We start from the raw sequence: 25096 nt of genomic DNA, 5'->3' as shown, positions 1-25096 counted from the left end.
TTTTATGACATCTAATTATTAGAGTAGTTAATATTTTTTTTTTTTTTTTATTAGGGTTAAGGCTTAGCCTGGGGAACTGTAGGGGAAGGTACTGTAGGTTTTTAACACGTGGGTTTTTTTTTTTGGCAGAATTTTGAATGGGCACCTGTAGGTTTCTGCCATGCCCGGTTTGGGGGTGGCGGCCTCTCTCTCCAGACATCGCGAAATGCCCAAAGAGCGATGCCGCCCGTGACCGAGATTCGTACCGGCGACTGCGTGCGTCGCAACAGATGCCTTAGTCCGCTCGGCCACCCACCCCCAGTAGTTAATATTATTTCTATCGTTTTCAAGTATTAAGAGGACGCTACACATACATATTTGTTGTATCCGTCTGACGAGTTTATAACATTGCAAATTTGCATTTAATTCCGTTAGCTTAAATATTAGAGTAAATTGACCTATTGTGATACTTGAGGGTAAGAACATATTTATCTGTGTTTGTATGTAGTGAGTTATGAGTATTTTTAATTTACTTACGCATAACTTTCTACAAAATTGAAGTGTCGAAAGAAACCCACAATCAAACACAGATAATGTTCTGAACATCAAGTTTCATAATAGGTTAATTGATTCACTCAAATTTTTAAACTAACGGAGCTAAACATGATCTGTTGAGCGCAAATTTGCAATGTTATACACTTGTAAGACGGAGACAACAAATGGTTGTGTAGCGTCCTCTTAAACGGCATTGTATGTGCATATAATATTATAATACATATTCATACATATATATATTATTATTAACCGTTTAATATATTTTACCAGTGTTGGATATACTGTATTACTGTGTACAAATGTTTTTACTATACAGATTTACCTTAAGTATTCGCATTGAGCATAAAAAGCTGTGTTAGTGATGTTGTTATCGATATCATGTTAGTTTTCAAATATCTTTGTTGATAAGCAAATATTATTTATGATTGAATTAAATAAATAACCGTAGGTAAGGTTATAATAATTTATTGTGAAATTAATTTTGATAATAGGTATATCTGAAGATATCGGCATATCGTTTATATGGTTTTAAATTTTTATTAAATAATAAGTGATTAAGATTATTTTTAGTATTAAGAAATTTAAGTATTAAGAAACAGTATTTTGAAACTAATAAAAATAATCTTTATTGCGAAGTTTAAATTTTTTGAATAATAATATTACATTTTTACTTTTAGATTTTAATATTGATATCCATGCAATTAAAAATAGATATATTTTTATTAAAACTGAAAAGATGTATTGATATCATGAATAACTCATAATATTGTACGTACATGGTATTTTATATAGGATCTTCTTCGATATACCACATCGCTAAGCGAATATAATTTTAAACACTTAAGTAGTAAAATACATTCTATTGAAATATTTATTTTATTTTACGAAGTTAGGTACATATTGTGTGAAAAAACGGTATGCCATAAATATTACGTACAGAAATTATATCAACAAAAAATGATGAATTCAAGATATGATCGCATTCCATGAATAGTCAACATCCTAAATATTTCACTAAATGGACGAAATATATCAAAATAATATAATATAAAGTGCGCATGTATTATTATAAAATATTAAGTTATTATGAATTATAAGTAAAATAATAAACAAAACATAAAATTGATTTTGAAAGCAGAAATAACAATGGGGATTATAATAAAATACAATACACAAATATCACCTCATAAAAATAGACCTTTAAGCAATGATTTAATATAGGTACATATACTACATAATATTATTATTTTTTAAACCGCACCGATTCCATCAGTTAACATGCAGTGTTGGAAATTATCTAGATATCATTTTTTTAAATTAAATGTTTTATAAAGTATCTAGATAATTATCTTATGAATTATGATTTATCTTAGGTTTAGCTTAGATAAAAAATGGACTTATCTAGATAATTCGAATATTACAATGCCCCAACAAAAAATTACAATTTTTTTTTTAATTACTATATTATAATATTATAAATATTAACTTTGAGGCCTTAATCGTGTTTTGGCTTAAAACTGAATAAAACCAATTTCCTAATTTAGCCAAAAACCTAATTTCAATTATTTATAAAAATGTGTTAAAAATAATAATATCAATAAAAGGCTACGTATAGAACATTCAATAACAATTTAACCTTTAAGTTTTATAATAGATTAAATGACAGAACATTATTGAATCTAGTGAACGAAAATATAACAAATGACATGGTTTATTTAAAACCATATTTTTCTTGAGATATTATTTTTATCTTAGTTAATATATGCGTATGAATCATTTTTGATTGAGGTGTTGATATAAATCTTATGATTTAAATACAAGGCGCAATCCATAGTTGTTATTAATCGTATCATTATATTAATATAAATCTAACAATATAAGAATACTATATACCTAGCAGTATAAATACGAAATAACTCTAAAAAAATAATAAATCTATTACCAATACTGTTAACATGGAATGGTGCTTTTTGGCGTAAAATATTTTAACCTGTAACTGGTGGCTTTCGTTTACATTTGAAAATTTACCAAACTCTTTGATTATTTAAATAGTTATATTTGAAAAAGCAATATATACATTTATGTCACCTATTTTATAATTTTTTATTTAAAAGTCAAGATTTACTCGTATAATAATATATAAGTAAATATACAAGTAAAAATGTAAGCTAATTTTTCAGAGTTTTTATGCGCATTAATTCATGAAAATTTTGGTGCACTTAGTTTAGGCCCTAGGTGTTGGTATATTATACTATAATATATGACCTCTTCATAACGATCGCTCTCCAATGTAAATACGTAGGTAAATGATAAGATATTTTGAAATTTTTCTAGAGGTGAATAATTTGTTTATTTATTTGTTACAATATTACATTTATTGTTTATAATATTTTATATATATATTACATTTATATCATAGATTTGATAGTTGTTATGCTATTATACTCTAATCCCCATAAAATAATAACAATAACGAGGGAAATATGAATACAGTAGAACCTCGATTATCCGTGTTTGCGATTAACCGTGCTCACTCTTCCAAAAATTTAAAAATAAATATGGACTGTAGATATATATGTAGTTATAATCAAATATTTTATATTACATAATACACGATATCGACAATTATATTAATGACATTTTTGACGATAATAATATGAAGATAAGCAATATTGTACATCGATTATTATGTATATTTATCGAATCACCTTTGAAAATTGTTTGAAACCAAAAAAAACAAAGACTGATAACTTCATATTTTAAGCCCTAATAGGTAACTTGTTGTATAAAATTATTGTATGTACATTATGTATATTTCTAATTATAATTGAATCAAATTTTTAAAATTTCATTATTATAAAATTGTACCTATGTATTTCTAATTAAAATTAAATAAAAAATTTCATTATTATAAAAAGTCTCGATTAACCGTGATTTTCATTTATCCGTGTGACCCCCTCCCCATCATTACCCCGGATAATCGAGGTTCCACTGTAAAATAATTATTGTAAGGGCATATTTTAGCGCATAATTTATCATTTAGAATGTATTTCTTTTAAAATATTTTAAGAACTGTCATCATGTATTTATATTGCATATTAACTCTTAACTGTTATCTAATATTTAGTTGCTTGTGTATATTGGACAATCTTTTGTTAATCATATAAACTAATATGGAATATTACAGCGTTTTAAGCTCATAAATGTGAGCATATTTTGGTAGTTTTCCATGCATATTATACTTCTAGTCCTAGTTAAAAAAAAACTAGAATATGACTTCTTTACAGCGATCGCAAAAACGTAAACAGTAATTTTTTCTTATTTATTTTTTGTTAGTTAATAATCAACATGGTTTCGGGATCTCCTGACTGAATAAAACCCATTCACAATCTCAAGAAGTTCCATCGCTGGATGGATTTTTCACTCAAGTCATTAGTCCCTTTTATTTTATTTTTATTCTATTTCTTATCAACACTTATACTCATTGTAAAAATATATTTACAGATTGTATAACAAAACAAAAAAAAAAATAATCAACATTATTAGGCACACGTATCGTATACTATCTACCAAAAAAATTTTTATATAAAAATCTACAAACTTAAGTTACTATCACCTGTTCAATGCCTGATGGTTCAGTTGTTCATATTTTTTACCAAAATGTTTTTTGATACCTTGTAAAAGGCATTTGAAAACATTTTTTCGATTGACTTATCTCCACTATTCTTCTTGTAATTGGCTTTCAAGAACATAGGTAGCTCCACAAGCTCTGATTACATACTTTACTTTCATGTGTTTCCATAAGCATTCAACAGTCTGTGTTTAAGCAGCTTTACGTGGATATATAAAGTGTTTTCTGTGATTAATAATAATTGCTTGGTGGAGAAAACCATGTTCTTTAAGAGTACTGTTTAGCTATCCATTTATCTGAATAAATTGTGGTTTCAGGTTCTATGTCTTGGACAATTATGGGAAGTAATGTTTCACCATCTCATTTATCAACTATTAAAATAACAGCACTCCAAAATATTATCTTGATGCAAGCAACACATACCAAACACCCAAGGTCCTTGAACACAATTTCCGTAATTTCTGTTTTGGTTTTCAATATTTTAATTTTCTTCGTCAGAATCGTTTTAAAATCAGAACAAAAACTTGAATTAGAATAAAAATTTGCATTATCATTAGGTATATGATCACCAAACCGTAATCTACCTCTATTGTTCATTTGCCTTGGAAAAAAGAATCGTCAATTTGTATGATGTATCTTTTACCTCCCATTTTTCCTCGATGTTTAAACTGTTCGACGACAACGTTTTGACACAAATTATACCAATCTGAGACTGAGTGATGTCCTCTACCAGTAATTTTTTCTATTTGAATATTTTTAAATTGATTCGCACAGCATCAAGCAAGTTCCAATATTTCGCATAAGCTTAATCCACTATTATTTTTCTATTTTTGTCGGTGTAAGTAAAAAAATGGTTTTTCTTTACTAATGGATTGCCATGTTTGACAACCCTTTTTTTTGTCACGTTTTCGGTTTTTTTTAAAAGTTTCTTTCATTTCACCATTAAATTGTTCTCCAATAGAATTTAACTTTTTATACAATTTTGAATTAGGTAATAAATCGTGATATTTTAAAAATTGTATACAAGTTTCGTCATTAAAAACAATTTTTCTATATAATTCACCTAAAATACTTATTTTATAAAACCATAAATTTACAATTAATGAAAAACACATTGATCGATTAGGTTGATTTGTTTTATGTGTTTTAATGTAAGGGGGATTTAAAAAGAAGTGATGATATGTACTTGCATTTTAAAAAGGCACTCAAACAAGGAATCTGAGATTCATGTTGGAAATTAAACATTCATCAAATCGAATTTTCAAACATTGTCCATTAAAGTCGTTGAGTTGTACTTATATGAACTTATCAGCTTGTCTACAATAAAAATAAAAGTGTCAATTATTAAAATAATACCTATGCCAATTAAAAAAATAAATAGTATTATTATCGTTTATAATAAAACCATTTTTACAAAATTAATTATACATTGAAGTTAATTATTATAGTATGAATAAACAGCATAATCCAAATAAAATAATATTTAAACTGAGATAATTATATTAATTATTGCAAAAGAAAAATTGTTTGGTTAAATAATTAGTGCTATAATACTCCCACAGATCAACAATAATTATAAAAAAGCACTCTTTTAATTTAATTATTAAAGCATAATAATGTGGGTAACTTACTATTGATGGCCACTCAGGCTGAGAGAATTCAAACGCCTGGCTTTAGCACTCTTCATAGTTATTTAGTACCTATAGTACCTACTTAGTAATTAAAAAAAAAAACGAGTATGAGCATACAGCATAATGCATAAATTAATAACCAATTAATTTGGGTTGTATGATTAATAGCAGATTACCTATTGACGAGCAATATTAGATTCTGAGCAGAGCGAGGAATGTATTGATTTTACTATAATGTATAATGTGTTTTTATTTTTTTATTTTTTTATTTTTTGTGTCTGTCATCACGTTTTGGTACAGTAAAAGTGCTTCGATTTTCGACTTCAGTATCTCGTTTGATCAGAAAGTGAATCTAGTTAGTACTTTGGGGGCTTACAAGTATATATTATTTAAAAAAAATAAAATAAATACATAGGTTCAATTTTTTTTATAAGCATTCAAGTTTGAATTTTGACAACATACGTAAAAATCACGAAAATTTGCAAATTATTTTAAGCTAGAAATTCATAAAAATTTTTCTTTTTAAATCTACGATTTGATAATTTTTAATAATCTATAATATATCCTAGACAGATAAACTGTCTCCGCTCAGAATCGTTTATCGTATAGGTACAATGATATTATATGATTGGATTCAAATTTAATTCTAACCTACTTGTAACTTTGTGTACAGAAGTGTGACATCCACGACTTACCCGCTTTTTTATTTTATTAACACGTTTTTTTCGTTGACGAACAGTAATGGTCAGTGGATAAGTGCTGTTAAAACAACAGCAGTAAAGATTGTTTATTTGTGATTTTAGGGGATATTTTATATTAGAAAAACATTACAGTGTAAGTTAGGTTAATTCGTAATTATTTGTATGCTTTTTATTCTTATATAGGTATTCACATTTTTGAAACTAAATCCAATTAATTTTTTATAACCTTTTCCAGCTATTCAGTCCAGACTCATCGAAACTAAAAGATTGAAATAATCAACCTAGACCCATATTATAATTATTTATTTATTTATTTGTTTTTGAGGGGAACCCGCGGCAACATAGGCCATTGGGTGTGGGGGTGGTATGGTAGGAGTTATTTTTGTATATTTGTTTATAGGTTTTTGAGTTGGTAGGGTTGTAACACGTGTTTGTGTATGTGTGGCAAGAATATGTTGCTAAAAATCCCGGGTGGTCACCGATCCGGGAGCTAGCAACTGCGGCTGGTACGTACGCTCAGTGCATTTCCGCAGATTGAGCGTATACGACCGCGCCTCACCAAGCCACTAATTATTTATTGTATTGACCTAATAAGTACTTAAGTACCTTTTTTTTTTTTTTTTTTATTGACGATAAAAGTTTATTTATTATTTACAATCTATACATACAGTGTATAATAAGTAAGTGTGGTGACTTAAAAAGAAAAAAAAATAACATTAGTTACAGAGAAGGAAGGCTCCCAGCAGTGCCACCTAACTAGAAGTTAGGGTTTTAGTTTATTTATTTTATTTTTTATAATTAGGGTTTTAATTTTTTTTTTTTTTTTTTTTTTTTAATTAGGTATTGAGCAGATCTCTTGGCCAGCATTGCCTTTTTAACCTTCTAGGAATGATTGAGGTAGAGGATAAACTTTTAATTATAGGGTTTGAATGAGTGCGGAGCGTTGAGTGGAATTTTGAGTAATAGGATTTGGCTAAGTCGTTTAGGGTTGGTATGTTCAGGTTTTTATCTAGATTTTTATTGGTAACATACCAAGGGGCAGAGGTTATTAGCCGTAGGCATATGGATTGGAATACTTGGAGGGTTTTAGTGTTTGATGGTTTAGCTGGCCCCCATAGTTGAATGCCGTAGAGCCAAGCCGGACGAATTATCGATTTGTATATCATACGTTTGTTGGTTAAAGAAAGTTTTGATTTTAATTGGGGTCTCAAAAGATGAAGTTTTGAGTTCACTGATTTGCGTTTTTGTTTAAGATGCGAGCTCCAGTTGAGGCGTTTGTCAAATATTAGCTCTAGGTATTTAACTTCGTCTGATGAAGGAATTACTTGGTTGTTAAATGTGACAGGAGGGCAAACAAATTTACGCAATGTAAAAGTTACATGAGTAGACTTTGTTTCATTGATTTTTATTTTCCACCGTTTGGTCCATAGATTTATCATGTTAAGGTGACTTTGGATCATCTGGCAAGCAGTTGCGGAATCCTGGTGTGATGCTGAAATTAGTGTGTCATCGGCATATGTACCAAGAAAAGTGTAGGGAGTTTTGGGGATGTCGTGAGTGAACACAGAATAAAGAAAGTACTTAAGTACCTATAGTTTTACAAACACTACCTACGATATACACATTGGATTTAAATTTAATTCCATCCATTACAGTAACCTATATACTGTACAGCAGAGCGACATCTACGACTTGCCCGCTTTTTTTTTATTGTTTGTATTTATATCACAGTTCTTAATGATTATTATATTTATTATGTTTAAAACAAGAACCACAGTATCATGAATATAAATTCATAGTATTATGCCTTTATTAGAGGATGCTGCCCATGCATTTGTTCAACCGTAGTCTAACCTAACGTACTCTCGGTTAACAAAGCAGCTGTTATTTACTAAAATCCGTAAAATTAATAACAGGAATTCGTTATATTAATATTATTACAATAATATTAGAATCTTTGACTGCTGACTGGTGTTATTTATAAAATTTTAATTATTTTATTTCATTCACAGAACCGCAGCTATTACGATAACGACTTACGACTGTGGAGTAGATACTCTACGTAAACGTAGTTCGTATCATTTTGCTAAAAATGAAATTGTATCAAGTCAATCTAGAATAGGACAACTTCAAGATTTTTATACTTTAAATCGTGTCATTATTAATTTATAAATTAAATAATTATAACGAGAAAAAAACTGAAAAAGTTGAGTGAAAACGAACGAAACGTACCTAGTCGGAGTGTTATAGTGCACGCCACGCAAAAGCGTTGGACGATTGCCGTCGGTCGTCCTCCGTCGCCGCCCAAGTTAGCGGCGTTGTCGTCGTCGCCGGCAACACGACATCGTGCGCGCTCTCCCCCGCGCGATTTCGCCAGTCGGCGTCCAGTGTGCACGCCACGCTGTCCGTCGTCCGATGTCCTCGGCTTTACACGCGAGTGTTTCGACCGCCAACGTTTTTCTTTCTTTCGTGTTTTCCAGTATTGTTGGTGTGTCCGTCTAGACTAACGACGGGTTTCTTCATCACCAGTGTCACACTTGATATTTATTATAATATCACTGTCATAATACATACCCGACGAAACTGAACGAAAATCGTGTTCGTCTGACAACCCTCTACCACCCCTCACCATACACTTCGATATTTTATAAAACGTTTAGACGATTGATAGACGGCCGTGGAACTGTGTTATTATAGATCGTCGTCGATCATATTATTAATATATTATATTTACATACCTGCTTACCAATACCTTGGTATAACTTCGTGTCGTGACGCGGTGGTGATACTGTCATACAAACGACTGAGTACGGCAATGCGACCGTGAGTTCGGGTCTTGGGTGACGCGTGACCACGTCCCGGTGACGACAATTATTGCACGAACGCTACGATGTGGCCGCGTCCACAGTCGCGACGGCCGTGCGGTGGTCGGTGGTGGTGATGTCGGTCGCCGACACATTGTTGTTGATGATGTTTGGCGGTGGCGTTGGACCGTGTTGGCTACGACTGATCGCCGTCGTGTGGTCGGTGCACGTGTTGAACAACTCGTTGACAACGGTCGCTGCGTTACCACCTGTTATACGGATCGGTGAGTTTTCACAACAACAACCGCTGTTGTCGTTGTTATAATTATTATTATTTATCGGAATCGCGGTATGGTTAGATTAGATATGGACGATACGGTCATCACATAACATCACGTCATTATAACGTACCTATAACATGAAATATTTTTTGTCAATTTTAATTATTCTTTCAAATAAAACAGTGAACAAAATGTGAATTCGTATGTTCATTTTAAATCGAAATACCTATTATTCTATCACTTATTTTGCTTAAAGAATGGTATTTTTTATTCTTAAAAATATGTATAGAAATAAAAATATACAGGTTTACCTATATTATACATTTCAAACTAGATCTGAGTTCAAATGCGCGAAAAATACACATTTATTTTTTATCAATTATTGTGAACAGCGTTGAGTTTAAGTCTACAGGACTTGAGAATTTAACCATAAAGGATTTTATTGTTTTACTTATAAGTAAGTTGAACAATATAGGTAAATATTTTCGATTTAATATGTGTATAATACTACCGCTTTTAGTTGTAACTCGTGAGTTAATTATTATCGTAATACATTATTAAGTAATTCATTATTATGATAATTTAAACGATTTAAATAAAGTCCAATGATTAAAATGTTATGTACTCGTTTATGAATTGTTATTCCATTTATTATTCATGTTGTCTATCGTATAAGTAATAAGTATATACCTACCAACTTGAATTTGAATGTTATGATACTCGACTTGATCTTTTGACTGAAAATATTATATTTCTAGAAGGGTTTTACGAATGTAATATCATTTTGTGGCACATACGCAGTCGGCACATGTTTCGTATAATCTTAATTTTATGATCAAAGAAATAGAATAAGTACCACTTTATTCATATTTTATCATTATATGTTTTGATCATCGAGTTTGTACAATGTAGATATTACATCTAAAATAAAATACAATTTTTGCGAAAAAAATCAGAAATAATTTAAGTACTTGGGTAGATAACGTGTAATAAATTTTTGCTTCTCTGATCAGAGTGACTTACGAAATTGTATTACTCATTCAACAAATGTTATGTAATAGTATATAAATGATGATTGGGATAACATGGTATGATTATGTGATAATTATTCATTATTTTACTGATTTTTAGTGTATTAAAAGGACGCCACACCCGCAAGTGTTGTCTTAGTCGTACTAATACGTAGCATAGAAAATTTTACGTTCAGCAGATCCCTTTTCTCCGTTAATTTAAAATGTAGAGTGAATTGATCTATTCTAAAAATTAAGGGCAAGATTATCCAGGTCATCTCACGGGCTTCTTATTATATTTTAGTTTTATAGTGAGTTATAAATATTTTAAAATTGTAAATTGTTAGTATATCTAAAAATACTTATAGATCGCTTTAAAATTAAAATATAATAAAAAACCCATAAGATGTTCTGGATAATAATCTTTTGCCTTTATTTTTTATAATAAGTCAATTCATTCTAAATTTTAAGCTAACGAAGATAAACGTGATCTGCTGAGCGTAAAATTTGGAATGCTACGCACTTGTACGACGGAGACAACACATGCGGATGTGACGTCCTCGAGTAGGTGCCATTGGTTGTAATTCCTGTAATCAGATTTTTGAAATGTCAATATACTAACTCTACTTTTGTAGATGTTTAGGACTTTCTATACCAGTGGTCGGCAAAGTCATTTTTATTGGAGTCCGGTAGATTAAAATAATAAATAAATGAGGTGTAGTGTAAAAAATGTTTGTCAAATCATTATGTTTTTATAATAGTAACATGAGGAAAAAAAATGTTAAGACATGTCAATGGTTCAGGTTTCTGTCTTCCACGGTCTGGATTCGGATCACGGTCCGCCAGTTGCCGGCCGTTGATCTATACATAGGTACGCTTTAAAAATACATAATATTATGTTATTTAGTATTTCTGAATAACTCGCTACTGAATATTTAATCTACATAAAATTAAAGTTTACGTTCATGCGGGACAAATTATAAGGTGGGCATGTACTATGTATTATAGCCGCAGTCATACAAAGAACAAAGACAGATCAATGATAATAATGTCAGATATGTATATTTCGTGTTTAGTTGACAAAAAGAGATTAGTTTTATATTATTATTTATCATAACACACATGTACTTAGGGCTATAGATTTTCTGTACTCTAATGCAGAGTTTTTTCTGCGCTACATTGGGGATGGGGAGAATGAATAATATTACCCGATTAATTAATTAATATTCCAACAATAATATGCATCGCTCGTGTAATTAAAATGTTGAATTTTTTATATTGGACAATTGATAACGTACCAAGTACAACTGTTTATAATTAAGTATCAGTGGATGGTCGATGACTGACAAAAAAACGATGATGGTCCTATAGATTATTCTGTCATTAGTTTTATGGCGCAATTATACTTTGGTAGTTTCATTGTAGTTTGCATTGTTGCTCTGAAATCTGGAAACCCGGAAACACTATTGTACAAATACATAAAATAATAATAAGTATGGTGATACCGATATCGATAAGTATAATAATTTTTTCTTCATTTACAAGGATGAAATGGACGAATTTTTGTTTAATTTTTGTACGTGATCTAACATAGTTTAGTAATTCGTACATACCAACGAACTAATAAGCAAGATAAGTACACACGTATCTTACCACGTTATCCAATCGAGCGTTCGATGCGATGCGTTGTATAAACTAGAAACCTAAAAATAAATATTGTACTAACTTTAACCAACTCGTAGTATGGTAATGGATAGACATTCTTGAATTTACCCCTTTTAGTTATCTACACATATTGTGTTACTAGAAAAAAGTGATATGTACATAATATAATGGGTTCTTAATAATAATAATACTTAATATTTTACACTCATATATATTTAAATCAAAACCTTAACATTCATAAAATGACCAAATTTTTGAAAAATTGTATTATATAATTTATAGCAGACATAGTAGCTTGGTAAATTGTTCATTGAATAATAAATAAAAACTATTAAATTCACTTAAAACAATAAATATAGATGCCTGTGTTTTTATAAATTAGGCACTGATATTTATGTGTAATACATAATTCAATAGACTTTTTAATAATTTTTTAAATAGTTATTTTTTTAATTTGTATTTTTACAAGTTATTTACAGTCTGATTATAGAAACAATGAACAAGTTTGATTAAAAGTATTGTTTAATAAACATTAATCGTTTGACGGTAGAAGCCAACCTATTTCGACAAAATCTATCAACCCATAGAGAAGATGGTATAATCTACCTTGAATAGGTACTTAGTTTAGATCAGATTTTTTGATTGCTAGTCATCAAGCCATTTATCTATCAGTATGTATGTGACACATTTTGGGTTTATGACCTCTTAAGGGGATAATCGAGAATTTTAGTGATTGATAGATTTTTATAAGTGAGTTCGGGAGAGTAGGTGAATTAAATTTGATAAAGAGTATTACGATCGAGTCTCGATAACTTGAATCTGAAACAAAAAATAATTCAACTTATGTATCTTTCTGTTACACTTACGTATACCAATAATACAACTTAAAAACATTTTAAGGTACTACAAAAATTTTGGTTTATCGAAGTTATCAAGTGATCCAGGTTTGTGCTATGTTATTATTATTATTATTATTATTATTTTTCAAAGTTGCCTTTGACATCTTTATTTAAATTACCAAAAGTCTTTATAAATACAATGCGTTGTGATTGTGTACAATATGATAATTTATAAGTAATTATTATGTGCACCTTATTATCACCTGCAGGAATCATTTGAAGGAAGTAACTAACTATTAATAGCCATCTATTTTAGATACTTAGTTTAGATTAGAATTATCAGTGGGTTATTACGACACCGTTAGGATTCATGACGTCTCGAGGGTGAGGGCTCACCAGAAATGGTTGCTAGATTTTTTACAAGTGGGTTTGGCGGGAAAGTGGTTATTCTGCTGTGGAAACGTTTGTAAAACAGTATTGTTTCATTTTGGATGGATTTTAGATTGAAGTCTGAATGTATTGAGTGATTAGACTGGTTAGAGGCATAGGGTGGGGCATTAATCAATTTTCTTATTGTGATTAATGTGATCTTGAAATGTTTGAATTTCGTTGATGTTGAATTAGTTACCAAACTAAATTTTCTCAAATTCGAGTGTTTAATTTGATAGAATTAGTTAGTAAAACACATCGGAAACGCAGAGTATACAAATTGCGTGTTTACCAAATAGTAGTTATCGCAGAATAAATTCAATAAATTCAATAAATTCTAATCAAATCACTACCTACGATTCAACGTTTATATAAGTTTTTGCAAATTATTTTACTTCTTGTGCAGTTATACGTTTAAGATTTAATACAGTAAACCATGACATATTTACTTTGTAAGTTTTGTTTATATAATACAAAATGTGCACCATATTATACCTTGTTAGTAATAATATAAATGCGCCTGCACATTGAATGCCACATTTACACGTTTATTTTTCCATCGTGTAGATACCTACCTCGCGTACGTTTACGTGTAGTTAGCATTCTAGAAGGTCCATTTCCCCAGTACCCCCACATTTGAATTTCGAGTTTAAACCAATACCAATTGTTTGTACCTCGTTTGCACCTCGATGGGTTTCAAATTATTCAAAATTTAAAGTGGGGGAGGTGCTGAGGAAACGCTGGAGATGGAGATCTTTGAATTAAGAATTTCGAGTTGAATCCCATGCCAATCTTTGTACCTCGATGATTTTCAAATTATTCCAAATTCAAAGGTGGGAGTGCTACGGAAATTTGTAGTAGGACAATATGTGCAAAGTTATAAATAAATAAAATAAACTCATTTGTGCGAATTCTTAAATGATAATGGGTCATTTATATCTAAATCAAACTAGACACAAAAATGACTAATATTTAAGTTGAGTTATTTTTATACTAAATGATCGGTAACGTTCACATTTATATCCTATAAGGCTATAACTATATGTACCTGTCTTTTATAGTTCAATACAATACTATCTATATAGTTTAAAATAAATAATTACTTTTATCATACCACTCTCTCTCTGCTATAAACTATCTATATAATTATCTTATACCTCCCTTTGATGTATGCATATTGCATATAGCTAACGAGGATCATGGCTTTGATTATGGATAGTTTTTGACGATAAGAATTTTTAATATTATGTTAAGTACAATATAAATATGTTAATTTAAGATTCAGTTAAGTACGTATATTTCCATTATATTATTTTGTGTATTATAATACGATTTATGGCAACGAAACAGCAGACAAACTTGCAAACGAAGCTTCACATCACCAAAATACTCCAAAACTAAACCTAACCACATCCTCAGAGTCACTCAATATCATTAACCTCAAAATATTAGAGACATGGCAGAAAAACTGGTCCAATGTTCCCCTATCAAATAAATTAAGAATCATCAAGCCTCTCATCAAAAAATGGAAATTTTCCGGTAACCTTAATCGAAGAGACGAAGTCATCGTTACCCGAGCCAGAATAGGCCACACCCACCTCACCCACTCATTCCTCATCACTAAGGAACCTGCTCCAGTATGCACCATATGCAACGTGACTTTATCGATCGAACATATCGTAACGAGATGCCCAAAATACTCCCTAGCTCGGAAAATCTTCAAGATTCCATCATCCCTTCAACTCGCCCTCAGTGAAGAAAACACCGAAGCTATCTACAAATATTTTCATCATATCCATCTTGCACATAAATTGTAAAATTGTAAATATCTGTATATATTATATTATCTTGTACACTAATGTTATAACTTTAGGCTAATAACCTTTTGATGTTGAAGCCTTTACCTCAAAAAAAAAAAAAAAAAAATACGATTTATATTTGAATAAAACAAAATGAAAATAAACCTAAACGACAAACGTACCCCATTTTCAGGTTATTGGTAATTGACCTCTGGGATATGACTAATTATATAAATAAATAATTTCATTGAGAACCTATAATATTTCAGAGCCAATGATATTTTCATCAAATATATTTTTTAGCTATTCATAATATTTCTACGATAATTTCATTATAGGTTGTTATGGCCTAACTGCAATATCGTCAAAATCATTCAAATTATTATAGTAGAATTTGTCAAGAAAACATTATAGACGCGTAACGGACTTTTACTTTTGTTAGATGTACCCTCTTACTGGGTAATAGTTTTGACTTATTACATTATATTTATCGATGAATAAGTGTGAATCTTTAAAAGAAGAATGTATTATTTTATTGTTTGAATTTAAACATTATATGAGTGTTTTTTTTCAAATAGTCGTACTCAAAAATTGTGATTCCAAATGAAACAGAATATTCTTCTGAAAACCTAATATAGTTAAGTGTGTCTATAATAAAATTGAATAGTAAATCAATTTTTTATTTATCATAAGCATTTAGAATTTAGATGAGTTGTTAATAAATACGTGTAGTGTATTTTTTTTTCACTTCAATTTCGTAAGGGCATCCTCCTGTCATTAAACTTATTTCATACAAATATAGTATGTTTTATAAGGATAATAATAATATGTAAATAAGAAATGTTTGATTTATTCATAAACAATTTTCACGGAACATTGTAGGTTACTACATTAAAAATTAAATAACTACGAGTACCTAAGTACGCGGGGCATTGCCTTTGGGAATGATAAAAAAAATCATTAGGAAAAAATATTTAAAAGTATATTAATATCGAAAAGAATGAAAAAAAAATGGTACCTAGGTAAAGAACATTATGTAAATATTACAACCACATCAGCGTCACATTCACCTTCGTATAATACACTTAGAATCGAAATCCATAAAAACACGATTGCGGGCGGTCGACCGTGTCGTAAGAAAAATATGCAAGAATGCAAATGTATCTCCCTCGTACAGCTTAAATACGAGGTCTTTCGATTCAGAATCTCGTGGTGATCCGCCGGCTGCTGATATGATACGCAAAAGCCTCGTTTGAGACCAAAACGCAGGAACACGTGCGATTAGCATTTTCTTCATCTGATTGTCGTTCTATCTGAGCTATTAAGATAGTTTCACGTTATAAAACATAAAAAATAAAACAATTCATATATACATAATAATATTTATTTATAAGCATGTATTATAATAGTAGGTACTAAAGTTATAAGTTCACAATGATAACAATGATAATCATTGCGGTAGAACGTGGTAAACAGGAAAATGCCGTTGCAACAACAATAACAATAATGAATTACGGGACTTCGTGTATAATCTTACACTCGAGATGATAATATATCTATATCTCTGGATGACGTCGTTCGTGTGCGCATGCGTGTGTGTATGTGTGAGTGTGTTTTATATGATAGACGGACAAATAACCCTTGTTACATATATATACATATTATTATTGTACATGATGATTAGTTTTTTTGAGTAATTCAATTTTATGTACAAAGAAAAACAGAGACACGGCAATTGGTTTGAAAGACATGGGGCTAATGCGCTAATGTAATTTTAAAATTTAAGTAAGTTAATTCATATTAATTTGTCAATATTTAATATTAATAAAAAAAAAAAGTCAGAGTATATAAGTAACTAAAATGTTCCCAATTTGAAAAAATAAAGCCACGTTTACATCTGCTGGTACGATTTAACCAACAAAATTACGTAAATAATCTAATTTTTTAACTGTGTATATACTATATATAGGTAGTAATATCTTAAATAACTGATTATGTACTTTGGATTTAGAATTTAAACAAACAATTTTAAAAGCCTAACTTTTGTGTATAATGTGAATTAATTACCTAATTTGTTTAAATTTGTTCTGTTTTGTAAATTTAATGGTAAAAGAAGTTCATTATATTCAAAATTAGAGGTACCTATATCTATTATTAAAAAGAAATTGAACAAGCTTATTATATTTCTAAAATTTCAAGTAAAAAAAATATATATACGAGATGACAAAGAGTAATCAAATAAACAACATTTTTTTTTTTGTTACAATAAAGTTTGGTTAAATGAAGAATAGTAATTTTTATTTAAGGTGTGTAATTTATAGCAGTTAATGAAAAAAATACTGGTTTCAATTTTTTTCTTGAATAATTTTATTCATAAGCTTATTATTTTTTAGTATTTTATAGTTTTAAAATTAATTAAATTGATTTGATTAAAAAAGTTTTTACGGAATATCTTTGTGGCATAATATTACCAAACTAAAATATTTATTTATGCTTTTATAACGTATAATATGTATATATTATTTATAGGACCTTTATATTTATAGCTTCAATAAATAATTTACAATTTAAAATGTTTAAGCATTTAAAGTCTTTTTTCCTTGATAATGTTTGGATAAAGGCTCTTTGTTTTAAATTTTATTTAGAGCATTAGTGGGTTGAATTTTATCATACATAGCATATTATTGTTAATAGTTTCCAGTTACCTAGTGCACAGAATAATAAGCTCGAAACTTAATGAACACAAAATGTTGTTCGGACGTTAAAATAAAGAGATTCATCACAAACATGTTTTCAGAAACGTCTTCTTTTTTTTTTTGTTACAAACATGATAAATCGAAAGTTACATGGTATTATGTTTAACGGGAATATAATTACAACCTATTGTTATGTAACTCATAGCTTTTAGCGTTTTTGACATCATGAATATTACTTTTCTAGGTAATAATATTATGATGCTTCATGGCTTAAAAAAGTGTAGTAAATGGATTTAAGATAGATTTTCGCACTTGAAAAGTTATAATAGTATTTTTTCTTTTATTCAAACTCTTAGGTTTAAAGATAAACATTAGAAAAGAAAATTTATTTTGACATGCAAAGTGTTCATAATTACAATTTATTGCCAGTGTTTTTAAAACAAACTTTGTTCAAAATGCTGTTTTTCTTGCTTTGGTCATGATCCTGCAGATGACTTGTATGAATAATATGGGCAAATTGGGTTTGGCTAAGATATTTCTATACGATGCTTATTCTACTCAATAATTAATGTAATTTAATGCATTTACTTAGGACATGCTAATAAACTCATGGAATGCAAAAAAAAAGCGGGTAAGTCGTGGATGTCGCTCTGCTGTACAGTAGGTTACAAGTGGGTTACTGTAATGGATGGAATCAAATTTGAATCCAATGATATTATATAATCATTGTATACGAAAAACGATTCTGAGCGGAGACGGTTTATTTGTCTAGAATATATTATAGATTATTAAACATTTTCAAATCTTAGATTTAAAAAGAAAATTTTTTTATGAATTTCTAGCTTAAAATAATTTGCGAATTTTTGTGATTTTTACGTATGTTGTCAAAATTCAAACTTTGAATGCTTATAAAAAAAAAAATCGTACCTATGTATTTCTTTTATTTTTAAACTGCTATTGTAAAAATATGTTAGTAGCCTTGTATTAAGTGTTCAAGCTTTTCTACCCGATAAATACATTTTTATCGATATTAATTTAAAAAAAACTAATAATGATCGAAAATTTAAAATACCTATGAATAGTTCAACTTGAGTCGAAAATTTTTGAAAATTGCATGGTGGATAGAATATATTTAAATAAACATTCGGTGAATGTTTCATTTATATATGGTCATTTGTTTTAAAGTTACATCAAACACCAAAACAGATTTTCTCGAAAACTGATTGTGCGTATAATTTCACGTTTTTCCCTTAATTTTTAGTTTGTTTTTCCCGATTATTTAGAAAAATATTGAGAATTTTTTAATTTTGACCCCCGAATTACCAACTAGAATCACTTTTTGATCGAACGATTTTCAAAATTCGAAGCACTTTTACTGGCCCAAAACGTGATGACAGATACAAAAAAAAAACACACACACATCATGGTAAAATCAATACATTCCTCGCTCCACTTAGAATCTAAAATTGAATTGCACAGAATTAAATCAAGATAACGTTGTAACTAAAATATATCAGTATACTTCAACTCAATTTCCAGCTCTTCAAAGATAAGCTCATGAAAAATATAAAGTAAATATTGTCATACTACATTTTAAAATGGTTTGGTGGTATAGCATTACAATTTCATCTATATTAATTCATGGATTTCTATGGATCATGTCGCTAAAGGTTTAGAAAATCCTCTCTTTTCTCAGTTTAAAACGGTTGTAGTTTTTTTATTATTCATTTTTACAGTCAGAACATAAATAATACCATACCAAGTACAATAATCAAATTTTATAACATATATTACAAAAAGAAAAAAAACAAAACAATATTATTTGTAAATTAATTTTGCAGTTAAAAGGAAACTATTTAATTATATTAGTAGGCAAATAGGTACAACTGAAAAAAATGTTGCTCTATTGGAGAATTTATTTTTAATTGAGTGAGTTTTCTGTAAAATGTATGAATACATTTTGATGATGAGTATTTTAAAAAAATTTTCTCATAGTGATGGATTTATTTTTTTAAAGTAAGCATATAATGGAGGTCGACGTGTAGATAATTTCGTTTTGAAACATAACCCAGTTATTTGAGTAATCTACTATAATAATTCTAATGGCCATACGTTGATGTTGGTCTTACTTGACCTCAAATTTGATTCCATACTACTAAGTGGAAATTATAATTTTTTTTTTTATAAGAAATTTACAATCTGTTCTTAACTAGAGCAATAAAGCAAATGTGCATAGGGTATTTACATATGATTTTTTTGAGGGAAGAAGCCACCCATTAGTGACACTACCTATTGAGAAATTATAATAACTTCATAAATTAGTGTTATATAATTGAGTCTTGACTACTCTTGAGTCCAAGCTTTGGTTTTAAAATTGAGCAGAGAAGGATGATGATGGTGTGAATTGCATTGTTTCTAAGACTATGAATATGACATTTCCATATTATTATTGTAGTTAATTTTTGATTGGAGTGACTTCGTAAATATTTTTTTTTAATGTTAATATCGATTTGAAAATAAAACTCAGGATTTACTATAATACTATTATAGTTTTAGTAATCTCCATCATTAAACCTAATCGACTTCTGAAACGAAACAAATATTACTTTAATTATATTATACTCTTAAGTTTTATCAGTGGTATTACACTTACGACTTTGTGGAATCAAATATACATAGGTAAATAATATATTGCCTACGTGTCATATAAACTAAGTATACCTATAAAATAATAAATACTTACCAAACTTTATATCTAAGCATTATTCATAATGTTTAATTTTCTCAAATTAAACAGCTATAAATTTAATAACTATTAATATTTATTGACAATTACAAATGAAAAAAAAAACAATGTTTTTGACTCAAATAAAATAACAACGATAATTGAATCAATTTTAATGACATTTTATTTAATTTTGGTTAATAAAACTACATATTTCTTTTATTTTTTAACTGCTATTGTAAAAATAAGTTAGGAGCCTTGTATTCAATTTTAAAATCTTAGATCTAAAAAGAAAAACTTATATGAATTTCTATCTAAGATAATTTAAACATTGCCGTAATTTGTTCGTATTTAGTCAAAATTAGAACTTTAAATGCTTATAAAAAAAAATCGTGCATACGTATTTTTAATAATTTTTAACTGCTATTGCTACAATGTGTTAGAAGCCTTTTATTAAATTTTCAAGCTTTTCTACCGAACAAATAATTTTTTATCGATATTTATAGAAAAAAAAACTAAAAAATTTGAAAAATTAAAATGTCAGTAAACAGCTCAAAACAAATCTAAATATTTTGAAAATTTTATCAAATATATAAAATGGCTATATAAACATTCAGTGAAAATTTCAAGTATCTGCGGTCATTTGTTTCAGAGTTACACCAAAATAGGGAAATCACTAAAAGTGAAAATTCAATGTTGTAAAATTTCAAATTTCAAATGCTCATAAAAATTTAATTTGAATTTCCGGTGGACTTTTTATTTGTGATAAAGATTGAAAAACTTGTAAGGAATCTTGTATTAAATTTTCAAATCTTAGAAATAAAAGGAAATTTTTTTATGAATTAATCTTAAAATAATTTGTGAATTTTCGTGATTTTTACGTATTTTGTCAAAATTAAATCTTTGAATGCTTATAAAAAAGAATTGTGGCTATGAATTTATTTTATTTTTCAACTGCTATTGTAACAATATGTTAAGAGCCTTGTATTAAATTTTAAAGCTTTTCTGCCTAACAAATAAATTTTTATCAATATTAATTTAAAAAAAACTAATAATGATCGAAAATTTCAAATGTCTATGAATAGTTCAACTTATGTCGAAATTTTTTGAAAATTGCATGGTGTATAGAATATACTTATATAAACATTCGGTGAAAAATTCATGTATCTATGGTCATTTTTTTCAAAGTTTCATCAAAAACCAAAATGAGTGTGCGTAAAATTTCCCGTTATCCCCTTAATTTTTAGTTTGTTTTTCTCGATTATTAAGTATTAAGAATTTTTAACTTTTAACCCCCCAAAGTACCAACTAGATTCACTTTCTGATCGAACGAGGTACTGAAGTCAAAAATCGAAGCAATGGGTAGAAAAGCTTGAACACCTAATACAAGGCTCCTAACATATTTTTACAATAGCAGTTGAAAAATAAAAAAAAATACAGTTACGATTTTTTTTTATAAGCATTCAAAGTTTGAATTTTGACAACATACGTAAAAATCACTAAAATTTGCAAATTATTTTAAGCTAGAAATTCATAAAAAATTTTCTTTTTAAATTTACGATTGATAATTTTTAATAATCTATAATATATCCTAGATTGATAAACTGTCTCCGCTCAGAATCGTTTTTCGTATACAATGATATAATATCATTGGATTCAAATTTAATTCCTTCCATTCCAGTAACCTACTTATAACTTAGTGTACAGAAGTGCGACATCCACGACTTACCCGCTTTTTTGTTTTATCAACACCTTTTTTTCGTTGAACAGTAATGGGCAGTGGATAAGTACTGTTAAAACAACAGGAGTAAAGATTGTTTATTTGTGATTTTAGGGGATATTTTATATTAGAAAACCATTACAGTGCAAGTTAGGTTAATTCGTAATTATTTGTATGCTTTTCATTTTTTATAGGTATTCACATTTTTGAAACTAAATCCAAATGATTTTTTATAACCTTTTCCAGTTATTCAGTCCAGACTTATCGAAACCAAAAGATTATAACAATCAACCTAGATCTCACTCATATTTTAATTATTTACTATTATATTGACCTAAGTACTTAAGTACCTATAGTTTTACTAACACTACCTATGACATACGAGCCGTCAAATGTTGGACGTTAAATTAAATGAAAGCTTAAATTTTCATAAGTGATTAAAAAAATATGATAACGTGAGTAACGCATCCATATTATGGTTTTGATTATAATATTATAAACATTAAATATATTAAACTTGATTTTCCATAACTTATGCAAGTAGGACTTATGTATTCAATTTAATTATCTAGGTATTTTGTGTTGTTGTACAGTTCAGTTTTTTTTTTTTTTTGTAATTGAGTTTATATAACTTTAATAGTGGTTAGATTATAATGTATTCACAAAAATTAATTATTATAATTTATGTTGGTTAAAATAAATACCGTTATTTCAGTTCATTGTTAATTTATTTAATTTGCTTTATTTTAAAATGTTAACAAGGGCCATTTGTGTTGTGGACCTGTAAATAATCGAGGACCGTTATACACTACTGTTCAAGAACAACTGTTCTATATTTGATTAGTGAAATAGAAATAGACTAAAGTTAGCACTCTTTTGTGGATATGTTATAGACCATAGGCTCATATTGGCAAATCTTTAGGTATAGAAATCTTATTCTTCAAAATTAAAATTTCAATGCTTACTAATTGAAAATTGGTATAATTAATTATGGACATATATTAAAAATGAAACAGTAACTTTTAGTACTTATAGTAATACTTAATCATGCATAATTTTGTATTTTTAGGTGCATCACTACGATACTGTTCAAACATAAAATATACTTATATGATCATAATGTTATGCCATCACATCAAACAATGTGTGCCTTAATTAAATACCTAAGAAATATGATGTATTAAATTTAATTGAAACAATAATAAACAACGGTTACTAATCATAATAACTCAAAGCTTAGAAAATTATATGAATATGATGGACATAGATTGATTATAGAGAAGGTACCTTTAATGGAAGAATCGAATGGTTCATAACGAGTAATTAATATAATATGAATATTAATTATATATATTATTTACACAAAAATACAATAATTACAATACATACACACGCCAAAGTAATTTAAGATTTAAAATACATTAATTATTTATTAATTTTATATTTGTTGCTTGTAGTATTGCTTCTTAGTTCGTGCAGATCAAAGCACATTACAACAACTTCGATCTCCCTCTATTAAAATCTTAAATTAGCTTTTAATACATTTCTTAGAACAATGGAACAAATAAATCGTGCCAATAGTGCAGTTTATTACCACCTATATAATAAATCTGTTATAATATTATTCGTCTGTTCAAGCGTAGACGCCTCACTCCAATCATAATCTCATTAGTGATGGGCACTACCAAATGATTCAATAATTCTATTGAATGTTTTAATAATAATTATTTTAATGATATTGTACGAATTATTCGATTGGTATTATTTTAATTAAATTATTCGTATAAATAATCATTATTAAATATTAATTAATTAATTAACAAAAAAAATATATATCCAATAAAATTTAAATTATTAATAGTTTTAGGATATCATATGTAAAAGATACGTATTAAGAACAATAATAACTAGTGTCTTATATTTCTAATAAATAAAAATGTTGAATCACAGTGTTACTTATTGAACTCTTCCAAAACGGCGCGACCGATTTTCATAAAACTTTAGTGTACATTTGTTAGGTCTGAAAATACGTTTTAGGCTAATTTAAAAAGGGAATTGATTATCCCCGGGAAGTGCTCAAACAGGAAATTTGAGATTTACGATAGACATTTTTGTTTATAAATGAATGGTTGTCATGGGTTTTAAAGCTATAATAATGATAATTATTGGTTTTCATTGGTTAAAAATGTTCGCTATTGATTATAGGAGAAATAATTAGTACAAATTATTATTTTTAAGTAGGCCAAGTTTTACTAATAATTGCTAATCTATGGATTTTCTACCAGGGTGGCTTGAGTTTCACTTACTGTTGTGAGTTACATACAAAATGATTTGAATAATCACATTTCCTCAAGGGTTGTCATATTTAAAAGGCAAAGTGCACGGTGTCAGCTAGATTTACCATAAAAATTTTTGTTTATTAATGGCAGTTATAGGTTATAGGATTTAAGAATAATATTTATTTACTATATATATTTATATATATATATATTTTTTTTAAATTTAAATATATCTTATTTGTTTGTGTTATTAAAAATGCAAGCAAGACATAAAAGTAGCTTTGAATAAAAAATACTGGACGCATAAAATTGCCAAACGATTAGACGCAATCATTAACTCGCAAAATAATTA

At 28.4% G+C, this 25096-nt stretch overlaps 1 protein-coding gene and 1 pseudogene across 1 annotated transcript in view; one reads left to right on the top strand and one right to left on the bottom strand.

The window, feature by feature from the left end:
* Nucleotides 1-4432: 4432 nt before the first annotated feature.
* Nucleotides 4433-5280, bottom strand: LOC149057689 (uncharacterized; annotated as a pseudogene).
* Nucleotides 5281-8882: 3602 nt separating this feature from the next.
* The window catches only part of LOC107166653 (glutamate receptor ionotropic, kainate 2-like), a 210905-nt gene continuing 194691 nt past the window's right edge, over nucleotides 8883-25096 (top strand). Inside the window, exon 1 of the mRNA XM_089222230.1 lies at nucleotides 8883-9585. Coding sequence (XP_089078356.1) covers nucleotides 9438-9585 — 148 coding nt within the window. The 5' untranslated portion in view covers nucleotides 8883-9437. The remainder of the gene's footprint in view (nucleotides 9586-25096) is intronic.

Source organism: Diuraphis noxia, unplaced genomic scaffold, assembly GCF_037042655.1.
Source record: "Diuraphis noxia isolate RWA-SAM2 unplaced genomic scaffold, SU_Dnox_SAM2 contig0003, whole genome shotgun sequence".
NCBI lineage: Eukaryota > Metazoa > Arthropoda > Insecta > Hemiptera > Aphididae > Diuraphis > Diuraphis noxia.
Note: the sequence above shows the minus strand (reverse complement) of the source record. Positions and strands in the feature narration are given on the sequence as shown.